The sequence below is a fragment of the Ceratotherium simum genome, chromosome 9 (assembly GCF_057802395.1).
Source record: "Ceratotherium simum simum isolate JZ-2026a chromosome 9, ASM5780239v1, whole genome shotgun sequence".
Taxonomy (NCBI): Eukaryota; Metazoa; Chordata; class Mammalia; order Perissodactyla; family Rhinocerotidae; genus Ceratotherium; species Ceratotherium simum.
In genome coordinates this window covers 83,330,140-83,347,805 of record NC_141908.1, presented here as the reverse complement: position 1 = coordinate 83,347,805, position 17,666 = coordinate 83,330,140, and the positions used below count along the sequence as shown (strand labels likewise).

General features: G+C 41.1%; 1 protein-coding gene across 10 annotated transcripts in view; it reads right to left on the bottom strand.

Annotated features, from left to right (window-relative positions):
• The window catches only part of PIKFYVE (phosphoinositide kinase, FYVE-type zinc finger containing), an 85,575-nt gene that overhangs the window by 48,757 nt on the left and 19,152 nt on the right, over positions 1 to 17,666 (bottom strand). For 7 of the 10 annotated variants that reach the window (XM_087435725.1, XM_087435724.1, XM_087435731.1 and 4 more), the window contains exons 8-12: positions 4,848 to 4,986; positions 3,415 to 3,572; positions 1,903 to 2,014; positions 805 to 952; positions 113 to 280 (exon numbers count right to left, since the gene is read on the bottom strand). In XM_087435725.1, coding sequence (XP_087291851.1) covers positions 113 to 280; positions 805 to 952; positions 1,903 to 2,014; positions 3,415 to 3,572; positions 4,848 to 4,986 — 725 coding nt within the window. The remainder of the gene's footprint in view (positions 1 to 112; positions 281 to 804; positions 953 to 1,902; positions 2,015 to 3,414; positions 3,573 to 4,847; positions 4,987 to 17,666) is intronic. The other 3 variants (XM_087435732.1, XM_087435734.1, XM_087435727.1) reach the window with 2 other exon arrangements.

Below are 17,666 nucleotides of genomic sequence, written 5' to 3'. Positions count from 1 at the left end.
CCCAGCACCCTCAGCCATGTGGGACAGAGGAAGCCAGAGGACAGGCAGGCGTCCGGTCCTGAGGCCCATGCTGCAGCCTGTGTTTGGATTCCGGATGGTGACCGCCTCCTACCTTTCTGGTCAGCAGGGTGAGGGGACACGTGTGGGTACTTGGAGGGCTTCTTGATGTGGAAGTTCACGTTGTCCAGCTCCACGTTCAAGCTGATGGAGGCAGCTGAGTCACTGTCCACTGTGGACTGGAAACTGCTGACTGACGTGCGCTTGCTAGGACTGGCAGAGTCTTTTAGTGTTGGGGAGGGGAAGAGATATGGGGGGGGAGTAAAAATGGGTTTCATCAGGGTATTGGAGGAAAGGAGAAAAATGTTTTTTTAATATACAAGCCCAATGTGCAATACCAAAATGGATACAGTATTTTCATGTACTTCTGTATAGACTTAATGAAGTTTGAACAAGTTAAATATAAGATGAATTTTTTAAATGAAGAAATATATTGGAGGTTCTGCAGAGAGAAAGTCTGATATCACAGTGAAGAGGTGAGAAAGTTGTCGGCTGCGATATTAGCTCAGTTATTTTTAAGCTGCTGCAAACTAGAGACTACAGCAAAATCTGGAAACACCACTAGCCTACGAAGTTGGTTTTTTAAGAAAATACTGTATCTAAGACAAGGATTGCTATCAGATGTTCACATTTAGTTGGAACCATAAATCTTAAAGTAGGATTGTTTCAACCAAACAAAACACTCATTTTATCATACGTACACAGTAATGGTTCATAAAAACTAAAATGTTAGAAAGTTAAACTCACTAGTCAAATTATCGTCACCTTCTTCAGCAATCTGTTCTGTGTCACTGTCATCAAACTTTATGTCTTTAAACCAGGATGGCTCAGAGTGTCCTTCCACAGAGTTCACTGAGTCACTGTCTGGAGAGGGGGTCTCGGAGAAGTCTGTACTCTGAAAGGGTCAAGACAGGATCCCAGCAGTTGACCTCAATGGCAACAATGTTGAGCTGTCACACTACAAATAAATTCTAGTCCAATATTTCTACAAAGCAAACCACTGAATAAATTTATATAAAAATAAGCAAGTTAATAGAAACTAAGTAGTAAACTAGTATCATGCTGACAATTCCACTCTTAAAATTATAATTTTCATTAATCAGTAGGCTTAGGGAGCACATTATGAACAAAACATAATATACAGATTTTTTACAGGGTTTTATTTCATCCTTTAGTCCTGAGAGTGAAGATGGCTGAGAATTTCCTCTAACCTTGTGCCAAGGCTAGGACACATCCTGGGAAACCCTGTTAGATGTTCACAAATAACCCCACACCAGGCTTTTGAGTTCTTCATCTTTTCTAACCATTGAGTTTCCAATTTTAGTTCATAACGGTGTTACTATTATATACATCAAATTAACATAAACCAAAAGTGAAAGTATATCTTTTTTTAAAGTTGTCTTTAAATAATTTTCACTTCCCTAATTAAAGTAAAAAAAACAGAATATTCATCATTTTATCATTGTTATACAATTTAATACTGACAAAGAATAAAAATCTATTTCAGCAGTGACATTCAACTTTTCAGTCATTTTGTTACATGTATTTCCTCTTAGTCCTAAAAACACAGACACAGTAAAACTGAAAACCACTGACGGTAAATGACAAGCAGCTACAAGACCACAAGGCCAAGCTAAAGAAAAGCCACGCCAACTGGATTTTTTTATTCCAATAGGTTTTCATCATCGCTACCTACCAAGTAAAAATGTTTTAACTTTCCTCAAACAGCAGGGAAAACATGCTAGAAAAATGTATCTTTGGATAATTCAACTACTTTTTATTCCCGCTGAAGACAGACTTCACACCAGCCTGCTCTCTGCTGGCAGCGGTGGCGCTGGGCACTACCTGCAGGGGTCTGTAGAGCGCATACTCGTCCCGGAAGAGCTGGTCATGGTGGCTGACACAGTCCAGCCACCGTCCGTCCACCATCGCTTGTCCAATCGCTATAGCTTGCGCCCTGAATCAAGACCAACAAAAATGAAACTTTTAAAGTCAGTCAATAATTTTACAGGTAGAAAATGAGACACAAACCGAATTTTTTTCCCTTCTAATCAGAGTTGGAATTTCATATGGTCCTTGGATAGGTGAGGGATAAAGCAAGAGAGACTTGAAGCTAAATTAAAGGATTTTCCCAGGCCCCACAGTAAAGGAGAACCTACTGGTGAGGCAGTCCTAAAGAAACCTAACTTTAATTACAACAAGCGTTTCATCAGATACTCGATGCACGTGTACTGACCCCTGGTGCCCCCTGGAGGAGTGAAAACACTCTTGAGAAGAGTGCGGCTCCTGCCCCCAAGGAGCTTACAGTCTTGACGAGAAGACAACACTCAACAGTACGGATACAGATAAAAAAGTTACGTGTGTATCACATGAAACACACTTACTAGCACATTGCATTTATGCAGCATTTCACAATTTATAAAGCACTTTAGCCCATGTTATTTCATTTCATCCTCATGGCTTCTTCACAGAACCACATAGTTTCCTCATTTTGGAACTGAGAGGTCCAAGTCTCAGAGACTGAATAACCTGACTAAAAGTACAAAGCCAAAAAGACATATAAATAAAACTGGAACCCAGGGCTTCACAGCTTAAAGCTGCTCTCCCCTCTTCCTACATACTTGTTTCTTCCCACAAGGGAGGAGGAGCTAACCTAAGCAAGCAGAGAAGCCAAGGGACACGTTACCTTGAAAGGCAACAGGATCTGCGTCTCTTTTTTAGAAACGACTGTGAGGCAGGCTAGGCCACTCCGGGGTGGCTATGCACCCCACCCTCAAGGCTGCAACGTGCAGACGAGGGAGGAGCAGCAGGGGAGTCCACCGTGGTCTTCAGCTCTCGCTGCATTGCCCAGTCCCGCCTAACTAGAGAGCTCTGTGTTTTGGGAATTACCGCACAGCTCTGCTTTAATAAATAAGGTAAACCGGGACCCCATTCAGCTCCTTGCATCTGTTCTCCACTGGTGAAAACCCAGAAGACAGGAGGGTTGAGTAATCAGTATCCCAAACATCAAATGCAGAAAATAGCACCCTACTCACAAAGAAATTTGCTCCCCTTGTGTCTACAACGATATGTCCTCATTAAAAATAAAGTAATAATTAGGGCCCAAGTGGTTAAAGTTCCACACACTCCGCTTCAGCAGCCTGGGTGCGCGGGTTTGCATCTTGGGCGCCTGGGTTCAAGGGTTGGGATCCCAGGCACGGACCTACTCCACTCACCAGCCATGCTGTGGCAGGGTGCCATGCATGAAATAGAGGAAAACTGGCACAGATGTTAGCTCAGGGGGAATCTTCCTCAGCAAAAAATAAATAAATAAATAGTAATAAATAATATCAAAAAGCCTTCTTAAGATCACATTACCTTGTAGCAATGTGTCCATTTCGGATTAACCAGTTGACCAGCTCCTTTCCTACAATGCAGTTGGGATGCGTCCGCAGCCAGTAGCGGTGGTCCTGGAACTCCATGCCACTGCTGTGATGGCAGATTTTCCTCCACAGGTCCTTTAACTGAACACTGTCCTGAAGCACATCACGAGCAAGTAATTACTCCCGAGAAGGACACTATATACCTTTTCAGATTCTTTGCTGTGATTTTTTGATTCATAAAAGGAAATTTAATTCAGATGTCTTTCTCATAGCTCACTTACACGATTTAACAGAAACGACATGTGCATGGGGAACAGCTTGAACTCAGTTCATCTAACTCCAAACGTAACGTTTCCTCTTGAAAACCAACTATCCCAAATAATATTTTCAGTCAACGGCACAGATCATCAGTCTCCTAGTTGTCTAAGTACAAGTTCCATACTCCCTGTTGGAGAGGGGGCAGGGAGAGAACAGCCACCACACTAACCTACAGGGACTGCTTCCAGCACCCTTCCAGGTCCCCACCATTCTCACCTGGACTCAACTGCCAGGCGCATTTTCCTAGAGAAAGGCCTTCAGTGAATCACTCCCTGCTCAAAAAAACTTCCAACATTGCTCAGCGCCTGCAGGTTCAAATCTAAACTTGCAGAGACTAAATCCATACCTTCCCCCAGGTAGCCCAAAATCCATTTCCAATCTCACTGCCCACAGACTCCAACTTCATCTCCCCCAACCCTCCCAGTTAATACATCCTGCTTTGGTCCCCGGAAAATGCCACACTTATTCTCACCTCTCTACCTTTCCTCAGATCTGCTGTCCTCACAATCCATTCTACCCTTCAAGGTCCAGTCCATGCCTTTCAGTTTAAGCCTTTCCTGACTCCCTCACTACTAATGACCTTGCTATTTTTTATTTAAGTTTTACTTCTTTTACTATTAAGGACCTGCCCATCGACCTCACTTCTACCTTGTGAATTGTAAGCTTGAGGACAGAAGCCATATCTTCCACTTCTTTCAGTCACTCTTGGAACTGAACACAGTATTTTACACATAAATTCAATAAACAACTGATTATTATCTCATACAAACATAGGATGAAATGTCTGAAAAGTATTCCATGTGTATGAGAAACATGTTTCAAAGTTTCAACAGCAATCTTAAGCTCTCTTGGTATGGAGGCACCTGAATTCTGATCTTGCCAGATGAAAGGAGTCAACAAAACTTTAATGCAATATATGAGCATGGAATGCTTGACCAATTTCTCTCAAGTGATCCTAATAAAACCTTAAGCTAATTATTTCCTCTATTTAATTTACATGCTAACTGGCTATTTCACTTGTGTGTTTCTTAAAAAAAAAAAAAAAAATCAGTATGCTAAACATTCTTTATGCTCAAAACTAGCAATGGGTCAAAGATACGGGACCAGTACCAGAAGAATTTTGCGTTCATCCTCGGTGGTCTCTGTCCTAACGTATGTTCGGTTAGCTTGGGGACTGACAGATGTCTCATATGAAGGTACCATGGGAGAACCAGATCGATCCAGTGACAGGGTAGTAATACTGGCTGATCTGGAAATAAAAAGTGAAAACAGTTGTCAATTCTTCATCAATAAATAGAATTACAGTGAAAACTCATTTTTAAATAAATGCTTATTTGCCAACGTTAAGGGTACTTTTAAAAGTAGTTGCAACGGTTATGTATGATATGATCTCTGGGGGAAGCTAGGAGAAGAGTATCCAGAAATTCTCTGTACTATATTCCCAACTTCTGTGTTTGTCTAAAATTATTTCAAAATATGTTTAAAAGAAAGCTGTTATAGAAAGATTACAGGGAAACAATTACAGATGTAGTTCATTTTTGAGTAATATTTCAAAGGAAATAGATACAAACTCTTCTTGTTAAAATGCTGAATGAAAATTAGTGTGCTTTTTGTTGATAAACGTAAAGAATCACGGACAATGCAGAAATAATCTTGCAGATCAGCGACGGGAAACCATGGCCGACAGGCCAAACAGTTTTTGCATAAGCAGTGAATGAAGGGTGTTTTGTTAGTTGAACATCTATATGTTCTGGTGACAAGAAACACTAACTTTGAATCCCAACTAAGCAAAAGGTTATCGTCCCAAAAAAGAATTCCTTCCTTCTCAATAGTAGATCTACACTAAAAATATTGTCCTCAATTATTAACATATTTTGAATATGATCAATAAAAAAATGAGTGGGAATTCGTTTCCTCTCTTGTTATATAAGTACTGACAGAATATCCTTAATTGGCCTCTTGGCACGGTTACCAGATAAATAATTTCTAAGTGGAACATCAATAGCACCAAGCAAGCTTTTATTTATAAAAAATTTTTAGCTAGAAATTGAGTTAGCTTCTACCCAGAAAAAATGAAACCCAAGTTTAGCTTCTGTATAAAGGATAAAAGCAGGAGCATCTATGAAGCATTAGACACTACATAGCACACAGGGCAGGGCCATGTTTGTACATGTGTTCTCCCTCATTTGATCCTCACAGCATCCTGTGGGGCAGGCACGACCAGGTCCATTCCACAGGTAAAGAAGTCAAGAATCAGAGATTAAATACTTGTCTAAGGTAACTCAACTAATAAATAACAGGGCTGCCATTCAAAATCAGGTCTCAAGTGAAAAACTATGCTCTCCCCAGCATGAAGATAAAGATACTCCTAAAATAATTTAAGAAATTATTCACGGGGCCAGCCCCGTGGCGTAGCGGTTAAGTGCACATGCTCCGCAGCTGGCGGCCCAGGGTCGGATCCCGGGTGTGCACTGATGCACCACTTCTCCAGCCATGTTGGAGGTGGCGTCCCACATACAGCAACTAGAAGGATGTGCAACTATGACATACAACTATCCACTGGGGCTTTGGGGAGAAAAAGGAAAAAAAAGGAGGAGCATTGGCAATAGATGTTAACTCAGGGCCGGCCTTCCTCAGCAAAAAGAGGAGGATTGGCATGGATGTTAGCTCAGGGCTGATCTTCCTCACACACACACACACACAAAAAACAAAAAAAAAAAAAGAAATTATTCACAAGTTTCTAACAGGTTTAGCAAAAAGTCATTCTTAATAGGTAGCAAGAAACCACCAATATCAAATAAATATAGTCTATAAACAAGATCTTTTAAAATAATTAGTTATTCATTTCTTGGCATATTCTTTTAGTGAGAAGTTGCCAATATGTCTTATTCAACTAATTAAAATCTCTTTTCCAATGTGTGCATTATCCATGCATTCTGCTTCTCTAACATTCTAAGCATCCCTCCACATATTCTGATATAGTGGACAAAATGTAAAAGAAAATTAGTCAATTTTGTTGTCGATGTTCTAATAAGTAGGCAAGAGTGGTAAGAATGTTGACTAACACTTTATTTAGAGACAGTACTCACTGACGAAATTACATCTTTCCTAAAGACTCACATCTACCTGAGCATTCACCCAAAGCACAGAGATACACTGTAAATGCACACAGCCATCCCCACGTTTGTGTACATGCCAACAGGAGTCCTGTAACTGCCCATCCTTTGAAACACTGTCTCTTGACGCCACATCCCTCTGCTGCATTTCCCTCCTTCACTTGACAGCAAAACTCCTGTCTCCAATTCTTCCATTCTCCCTTGAACCCTGAACAACCCACTGAAATTGCCTATCAGGGTAACCAATGTTACTGTTATGTCCAGTGGTCAGTTCTCACTCTTCATCTTACTGGAAAAGATCAGCAGGTAACTCCCCCTTCCTTGAAAGACTTCCTTCAGTTGGCTACTAAGACAACACACTCTCATAAGTTGCCTCTCACCTCATCACTGGTCTCTCCTTCTCAGTCTCCTTTTCTGGTTCCTCTTTATTTCTCCAATTTCAATCCTTGGTCCTTATTTCCTCGCTTGCCTCACTCACTCTTCTGATGATCTCCATCCAGGTTCACAGCTTTAAATACCACCCACATGATGACAACACCCAAGTTTCTATCTCAAGCTCGTAACTCTGTCCTGAACTCCACACTCGTATATCCAGCCGTCTAGTTGACACTGCACTTGGATGTCTAGAAAGTATCTCAAATTCAACACGTCCAAAACCAAACTGTTCCTCCCAGCCTTCCCCATCTCAATAGAGAGCAATTCCACCCTTCCAATGCTCAGACCAAAAACCTGAGTCATCTTTTCTATCCAACTGGTTAGCAAATCCTGTTAGCTCTACAATCAAAATATATCTAGTATCTCACCGTTTCTCATCCACCTCACTTCTACTACTCTGATCTAAGTCAATTCTCCTGCCCGGATTATTGCACCAGCTTTCTGAATGAATATCACATAAAAATCCCCTCAGGCTTTTGGCAGGAGGAGGGGAAAAGGAACCATTTTGAAATAGCCAGAGCATTTTCTTCTCAACAAGTCTGCCCTCAGAAGAAACTCTTCTACCAGAGCCCAACCAGCTGCAGTTATATCAGAGCCTCATCTACCTAGGGAAGGAGAATACCCAACTCCAACTGTAGCCTTCCACTTGGAGGAAGGCTACCCACGGATCCAGCGTCCTCCAGCCATCCTGTCCCACCTACAAGGGGAAACAGTGAGAAGCACTTGTCAAGCTCACAGTCAGAGGTGCAGGCTCACTAAGACTGAGACCTATTCACAGGAGAGAAGGCTGCCCCTCCCTCCACACCTCACCAACTGCACTCCTCAAGGCATATTTACTACAGTTCCTTTCACCCAGTACACCATGTCCACCTGGCAACCAAAAATTATAACGAATACTGAAAGGCAAAAACACATTTTGAAGACAACGAACAAGTATCAGAACTAGAGTCAGATATGGCAGGAACGTTGGAGTTATCACACCAGGAATTTTTTAAAACTATGATTGATATGCTAAGGGCTTTAATGGAACAAGTAGACAACATGCAAGAATAGATATGTAATGAAAGCAGACAGATGAAAATTCTAAGAAGAAATCAAAAAGAAATGCTAGAGATCAAAAATACTGTAATAGAAATGACAAATGCCTCTGACGGGCTCATCTCCAAGCCCAGATGGGCTCACTGGTGAATTCTATCAAATATTTAAGGAAGAAATTTTACCAATTCTCTGCAATCTCTTTCAAAAGATAAAAGCAGAGGGAATACTTTGTAACTCATTCTATGAGGTCAGAATTACCCTAATGCTAAAACCAGACAAAGACATTACAAGTAGAGAAAACTACAGACCAATATCTCTCATGAACACAGACGCAAAAATCCTCAACAAACTTTTAGCAATCCAATGCAACAATGTATAGAAAGAATTATACACCAAGACCAAGCGATATTTATCTCAAATATGAAAGGCTGGTTTAAGATTTGAATATCAATTAATGTAATCACACTACACCAACCATCCCACCAACAGGCTGAAGAAGAAAAATTACATGATCATATCAATAGATGCAGAAAAAGCATCTGACAAAATCCAACAATGATTCACAATAAAAACTCACAGTAAATTAGGATTAGAGGGGAACTTCCTGAACTTGATAAAGAGCATCTACAAAAAACCTACAACTAACCGAACACTTAATGATGAGAAACTCAAAGCTTTCTCAATAAAATCAGGAACAAGCAACGATGTCCCATCTCACCACTGCCTTTCAACATTATACTAGAAGTTCTACCTAATGCAATAAGACAAGAAAAGGAAATAAAAGGGATACAGCTCAGGCAAGAAGAAATAAAACTGTCTTTGTTCACAGATGGCATGACCATCTATGTAAAAATTCCAAAGAATTAACAAAACAAAACTCCTAGAACTAATAAGCAATTATACCAAGGTTGCAGAATACAGGTTAATATACAAAAGACAATCACTTTCCTATATACCAGCAATGAACAACAGAAATTTAAAATTAAAACACATCACCAGAGTGACGTCAGCATCATGGCAGAGTGAGCTTCCCCCATTGAACTCTCCCCCTCTAAGACACAACAAAAAGGACATTCATATTCCTACAGAAACTATTCACACAATGCAGGGGATGTCTGAAGCACCCAGGCAGCCATACACCCAAGGACTGAGGTGCTGGAATCCCCAGAGTAAGTGGAAGGAGGTAAGAGGAGCTCCCTTCCTTCCCGAAGGACTGCAACCCAGAGACTGAGACCACGCGGCTCTCGGAGGAGGGGGAGGGGCGGCTCGCCACATAAAAACTCTCGATCTCCAAGACCCCTCATAGCCCGTGGGGATCCCCGTATGGAGGGAGCGTAACTGTTGCAAGGGTAGTTTCCACAAGCTAGCCCATCAGGAGAGCAGAGAGGACAGCGAGACAGGACGACTCTGAGATCGGGGAGGCAAAGGTAAGCGCCCCTCCTCCACCCAGCCCACCTGACCGGTCCTACAGCACAGTGGTGCCTCAGCTCAGCCACATCCCCAGAGGCAGCAGCCCACAGGTGCCAGGGCTCCACCAGAAGGGGTAGTGAGGCCACGCCCCAACTCCACAGGCAGCAGCCCCCAGGTGCCCGGGCCCGACCAGCAGCGAGACGAGCCTATGCCGCTGCACCAGAGGCAGCGGCAGCTCAGGTCCCACCATGCCACAGCCCCAGCTGCTCCAGCTGGACCAAGCCATGGCCTCAGCTTCCCCGGCTCGACAGTGCCACAGCCCCAGCTCCTTCAGCTGGACCAAGCCCTGCCCCCAGCTCCTTCGGCTAGACCACCCCCCCTCCCCCTGGCTCCAGATGCTTCAGCTTGGCCTGTGCTCAGGCTCCAGCTGACTTGGCACCAGCAACTTTGGCCCACCACACTCCAGTTCCAGCTTCCCTAGCCCAGCGGCAATCCAGCTCCTCCTTCTTCGGCCCAGCGCACGCCAGTTCCAGCTTCTTCGGCCCAGCGCACTCCAGTTCCAGCTTCTTTGGCCCAGCGCACTCCAGTTGCAGCTTCTTTGGCCAAGCGGAGCTCTAGCTCCTCCTTCTTCAGCCCAGTGCACTCCAGTACCAGCTTCTTTGGCCCAGCGGGGCTCCAGCTCCTCCTTCTTCAGCCCAGCGCACTCCAGTTCCAGCTTCTTCGACCCAGCGCATTCAGTTCCAGCTTCTTTGGCCCAGCAGCGATCCAGCTCTTCCTTCTTCAGCCCAGCGCGCTCCAGTTCCAGCTTCGTCAGCCCAGCGGCACTCCAGCTCCTGCTTCTTCGGTCCAGCACACCCCAGTTCCCACTACTTCAGCCCAGCGGCACTCCAGCTCCTCCTCTTTCGGCCCAGTGCACTCCTGTTCCAGCTTCTTCAGCCCAGCGGTGCTACAGCTACTGCTTCTTCGGCCAAGCACACTCCAGTTCCAGCTTCTCTGAACCAGTGGCGCTCCAGCTCATCCTTCTTCAGCCCAGTGAACTCAAGTTCCAGCTTCTTCAGACGAGCGGCGCTCCAGCTCCTGCTCCTTTGGCCCAGTGGCACTTCAGCTGCAGCTGCTGCAACCCACCCACACCCAAGCCCCAGCTGCTTCGGCCTAGCTGCGCTCCAGTCTCAGCTGTTCCCACACTTCCCCCCACAGCAGCCTCCACTCAGCCATGCCTTAGATCAGCCAGGGGCTGACGAGAGTGCCCATGGATTGAGGCGAGCCAGAATACACAGCCCTTGACCCTCACCCAGCGGCAGCAAGAGGAAACTGCGACCATATATTTTCACTATGAGGAAAAGTAAGCCAACACTGACAGGCACCGACAGGAAAATTACAAGCACCCAAAAGTCCACCCAGAAAGCACAGAAATGTATAACCTTAATGACAGAGAATTCAAAATAGCCATCATAAAAAAGCTTAATGAAATACAAAAAACACAGACAGACAATTCAATGAAATCAGGAGTTTCTTCACAAATGAGATTGAAACTATAAAAAAAAACAATCAGAAAACTTAGAGATGAAAAACACAATAGAGAAGATAAAGACAAATCTGGAAGCCTTAAGCACCAGAGCTGACAATATGGAGGAAAGAATTAGCAATATTGAGGACAGCAATGCAGAAATGCTCCAGATGAAGGAGGAAAGAAAACTAAGACTAAAAAGAAATGAAGAAACTCTCCGAGAAATATCCGACTCAATTAGGAAATCCAACATAAGGATTATAGATATTCCAGAGGGAGAAGAGAGGGAAAAAGGAGGAGAGAACTTGTTCAAAGAAATAATATCTGAGAACTTCCCAAACCTGGGGAAGGAGCTGGAAACACCAGTGAATGAAATCAATAGATCTCCTAAATATATCAACATGAAAAGACCCTCTCCAAGGAATATAGTAGTAAAGCTGGCAAAAGTCAAGGACAGAGAAAAAATATTAAGGGAAGCTAGACGAAAAAAAAATAACATACAAAGGATTTCCTATCAGGCTCTGAGCCGATTTCTCGACAGACACTTTACGGCCTAGGAGAGAGTGGAACGATATATTCAAAACTCTGAAGGACAAAATCTTTCAGCCAAGAATACTCTATCCAGCAAAAATATCCTTCAGATATGATGGAGAAATAATAACTATACCAGATAAATGAAAGCTAAGGGAGCATTGCCACAAGACCCCCACTACAAGAAGTGCTCAAGAAGGCCCTCATCCCTGAGGAAAAAAAGAGAAAGGGGATTCAAAGTTTTGAACAAGGAGGAAAATAGGTTGACAAAACCAGACAAATTGCAGTCCCCTATCAAAATAGATTAGCAAACACTTAATTATAAAACCAAAGATCAAGGGAAGGTAAGCACCAAGCATATAAACATATCCTCATCATGTTAAACACGAACTCACAACACAAGAAGGAATAAGATGTGACAACAATAACTTAGAAGGGGGAGAAGAAAGGGATCGAATCGACTTAGACTAAGGGAATAAGAGGCCATCAAAAAATGGACTATCACATCCACGAGATTTTTTTATACAAACCTCATGGTAACCAATAACCAAATAATCAGAACAGAATCACACACGATAAAGAGAGAGAAAACTAAGAGAACCCCCATACAGAACTACCAAACTGAACTGGTAGTCCAAAACACACGGGATGAGAAACAGAAGAAATGCAAAAGAACCGGAAAAAGAGTGATACAATAACAACAACAAGCCCCCATATATCAATAATTACCCTAAATGCAAATGGACTGAACTCTCTATTCAAAAGACACAGAGTGGTGGGATGGATTAAAAAACAAGACCCAACAATATGCTGCCTCCAGGAAACACATCTCAGCTCTAAAGACAAACACAGGCTTAGAGTGAAAGGATGGAAGACAACACTCCAAGCTAATGGCAAACAAAAGAAAGCAGGTGCTGCCATACTTATATCAGACAAAGCTGACTTCAAGATAAAACAGGTAATAAGAGACAAAGAGCGGCAATATATAATGATAAAAAGGACACTCCACCAAGAAGACATATCACTTTTAAATATATATGCACCCAATACAGGAGCACCAAGGTACATAAAGCAACTATTAACAAATCTAAAAGGAGATATTAACAACAACACAATAATAGTAGGGGATCTTAATACCCCACTCTCATCAACGGACAGATCATCCACACAGAAAATCAATAAGGAAATAATGGACTTACATGAAAAACTTGATGAGATGGACTTAACAGATATACATATATATATATATATATATATATATCACTCCATCCAAACACAGCCGATTACACATTCTTCTCAAGCGTGCATGGAACATTCTCAAGAATAGACCATATGCTGGGAAACAAGGCATGCTTATATAAATTTAGGAAGATTAAAGTTATAACAAGCATCTTTTCAGACCATAATGTCATGAAGTTAGAAATCAACTACAAGGGAAAAACCAGGAAAGTGACAAAGCTGTGGAGACTCAACAACATGCTACTAAACAACCAATGGATCATTGATGAAATTAAAAGAGAAATCAAATCATATCTGGAGACAAATGAAAATGAAAATACACCGTACCAACTCATATGGGATGCAGCAAAAGGGGTCCTGAGAGGCAAACTCATAGCAATACAGGGCCACCTTAACAAACAAGAAAAAGCCCAAATAAGCAACCTCAAACTACGCCTAACAGAATTAGAAAAAGAAGAACAAACAAAGCCTAAAGTCAGCAGAAGGAGGGAAATAATAAAAATCAGAGCAGAAACAAATGAAATTGAAATAAAAAAAAACAGTAGAAAGGATCAATGAAACAAAGAGCTGGTTCTTTGAGAAGATAAACAAAATTGACAAACCCTTAGCCAGACTCACCAAGAAAAAAAGAGAGAAGGCTCAAATAAATAAAATTAGAAATGAAAAAGGAGAAATTACAACAGATACCACAGAAATACAAAAGATTATAAGAGAATACTATGAAAAACTATATGCCAACAAATTGGACAATCTAGAAGAAATGGATAAATTCTTAGACTCACACAACCTCCCAAAACTGAATCAAGAAGAAATAGAGAACCTGAATAGGCCAATCACAAGTAAAGAGATTGAAACAGTAATCAAAAACCTCGCAAAAAATAAAAGTCCAGGACCAGATGGCTTCTCTGGAGAATTTTACCAAACCTTCAAAGACGACTTAATACCTATCCTTCTCAAACTATTCCAAAAAATAGAGGAAGATGGAACACTCCCCAACACATTTTATGAGGCCAGCATAACCCTGATACCAAAGCCTGGCAAACACAATACTAAGAAGGAAAACGACAGACCAATATCTCTGATGAACATAGATGCAAAAATCCTCAACAAAATATTGTCAAACCAAATACAGCAATACATTAAAAAGATCACACACCATGATCAAGTGGGATTTATACCAGGGACACAAGGATGGTTCAACATCCGCAAATCAATCAATGTGATACACCACATTAACAAAACGAGGAATAAAAACCATATGATCATCTCAATAGATGCAGAGAAGGCTTCTGACAAGATCCAATATCCACTTATAAAAACTCTCAACGAAGTGGGTACAGAAGGAACGTACCCTAACAATAATAAAGGCCATATACGACAAACCCACAGCCAACATCATACTCAATGGGGAAAAACTGAAAGCCATCCTTCTGAAAACAGGAACAAGACAAGGGTGCCCACTCTCACCACTCTTATTCAACACAGTACTGGAGGGTCTGCCAGAGCAATTAGGCAAAAAAAAGGAATCCAAATAGGCAACGAAGAAGTGAAACTCTCGCTGTTTGCAGATGACATGATCTTATATATAGAAAACCCTACAGAATCCATTGCAAAATTATTAGAAATAATCAACAACTACAGCCAAGTGGCAGGGTACAAAATCAGTTTACAGAAATCAGTTGTATTTCTATATACCAACAACGAACTAACAGAAAGAGAACTCAAGAAGACAATCCCATTTACAACTGCAACAAAAAGAATAAAATATCTAGGAGTAAATTTGACCAAGGAAGTGAAAGACCTATACAATGAAAACTATAAGATATTATTGAGTGAAATCAATGATGACATAAAGAAATGGAAAAATATTCCATGCACTTGGACTGGAAGAATAAACATAGTTAAAGTGTCCAGACTACCTAAAGCAATCTACAGATTCAATGCAATCCCAATCAGAATCCCAAGGACATTCTTCACAGAAATAGAACAAAAAATACTAACATTCACATGGGGGAACAAAAGACCCCGTATAGCTAAAGCAATCCTGAAAAAGAAGAACAAGGCTGGAGGCATCACAATCCCTGACTTCAAAACATACTACAAAGTGATAGTAATTAAAATAGCATGGTACTGGTCCAAAAACAGACACACAGATCAATGGAACAGAATTGAAGGTCCAGAAATAAAACCTCATATCTATGGGCAGCTAATCTTTGACAAAGGAGCTAAGGACACACAGTGGAGAAAGGAAAGTCTCTTCAATAAATGGTGCTGGGAAAACTGGACAGCCACATGCAAAAGAATGAAAGAAGACTATCTTCTTTCGCCATACACAAAAATTAACTTAAAATGGATCAAAGACCTGAAGGTGAGACCTGAAACTATAAAACTCCTGGAGGAAAATATAGGTAGTACATTACTCGTCACCTGCCATACAGGGATCTTTTTGAATTCCATGTCTACTCAGACAAGGGAAACAAAAGAAAAAATAAAAAAGTGGGACTTCATCAGATTAAAGAGCTTCTACAAAGGCAAATGAAACTAGGATCAAAATGAATAGGGACCACCAGCTGGGAAAAAATATTTGCAAACCATGTATCTGACAAGGGATTAATCTCCATAATATATAAAGAACTCACACAACTGAATAACAAAAAAACAAAAAACCTGATCAAAAAGTGCACAGAGGAAATGAACAGACACTTCTCCAAAGATATACAGATGGCCAATAGACACATGAAAAGATGCTCAACATCACTAATCATCAGGGAAATGCAAATCAAAACCACACTAAGATATCATCTTACACCCGTCAGAATTGCTATAATCACCAAGACAAAAAACAACAAATGCTGGAGAGGCTATGGAGAAATGGCAACCCTAATCCACTGCTGGTGGTTATGCAAATTTGTGCAGCCTCTATGGAAAACAGTATGGAGATTCCTCAAAAAATTAAAAATAGAAATACCTTATGATCCAGCTATCCCATGACTGGGTATCTACCCAACGAACCTGAAATCAACAATCCAAAGAGGCTATGCACCGCTATGTTCATTGCAGCATTATTCACTATAGCCAAGTCATCGAAGCAACCCAAGTGTCCCTCAACTGATGATTGGATAAAGAAGATGTGGTGTATATATACCATGGATTACTACTCAGCCATAAAAAAAAGACAAATTCATCCCATTTGCAACAACATGGATGGACCTGGAGGGTATTATGTTAAGTGAAATAAGCCAGAAAGACAAAGACAAACACCACGTGATTTCATTCATATGTGGAAGATAAACCAACAAACGGACAGATAGAACTGTTTGGTGGTTACCAGGGGCTAGGGGGAGGGGGGTGGGCACAAGTGGTGGAGGGGTGCACTTATATGGTGACTGACAAACAATAATGTACAACAAAAATTTCACAATAAAAAAAATTAAAAAATAAACACATCACCATTTACTTTAGCATCCAAAAAAATGAAATACTCAGGTATAAATCTAACAAAATGTGTATAAGATCTATATGAGGAAAACTACCAAACTCTGATCAAAGATATCAAAGAAGAACTAAATAAATGGAGAGATATTTCATGTTCATGGATAAGAAGATACAATAGTGTCAAGATGTCAGTTCTTCCCAAATTGATCTATAGATTCAACACAATCCCAATCAAAACTGCAACAAGCTATTTTGTGGATACTCACAAATCGATTCTAAAGTTTATATGGAGAGGCAAAAGCCCTAAAATAGCCAACACAATATTGAAGGAGAACAAAGTCGGAGGACTGACACAACCCAACTTCAAGACTTACTATGAAGCTACAGTAACTGAGACAGTGTGAAAGAATAGACAAAGAGACCAATGGAACAGAATAGAAAGCCAGGAAAGAGACACCCATAAAATACAGTCAACTCATTCTTGACAAAGGAGCAAAGGCAATACAACAGAGCAAAGATAGTCTTTTCAACTAATGGTCCTGGAACAACTGGACATCCACATGTAAAAATATGAATCTAGACACAGACTTTGTACCCTTCACAAAAAATAACTCAAATGGATCACAGACTTAAATGTAAAACATAAAACTATAAAACTCCCGGAAGACAACATAGGAGAAAATCTAGATGACCTTGGTATGATGATGACTTTTTAGATATACCACCAAAGGTACAATCCATGAAAAAAATAACTGATAAGCTGGAATTCTTTAAAATTAAGAACTTCTGCTCTGTGAAAGACAGTATCAAGAGAATTAGAAGACAAGCCACAAACTGGGAGAAAATATTTGCACAAGACACATCTGGTAAAGGACTTATACAAAATATACAAAGAACTCTTAAAACTCAACAATAAGGAAACAGCCTGATTTTAAAATGGGCCAAAGATCTAGGCAGACACCTCACCAAAGAAGATATATAGATGGCAAGGAAGCACAGGAAAATGTATTCAAAATCATGTCATTAGGGAATTGCAAATTAAAACAATGAGATAGCACTACACACCTATTAGAATGGCCAAAATCCAGAACACTGACAACATCAAATGCTGGCGAGGATGTGGAACAATAGGAACATTCATTGCTGGTGGGAATGCAAAATGGTACAGCCACTTTGGAAGACAGTTTGGCAGTTTCTTACACAACTAAACTCACTCTT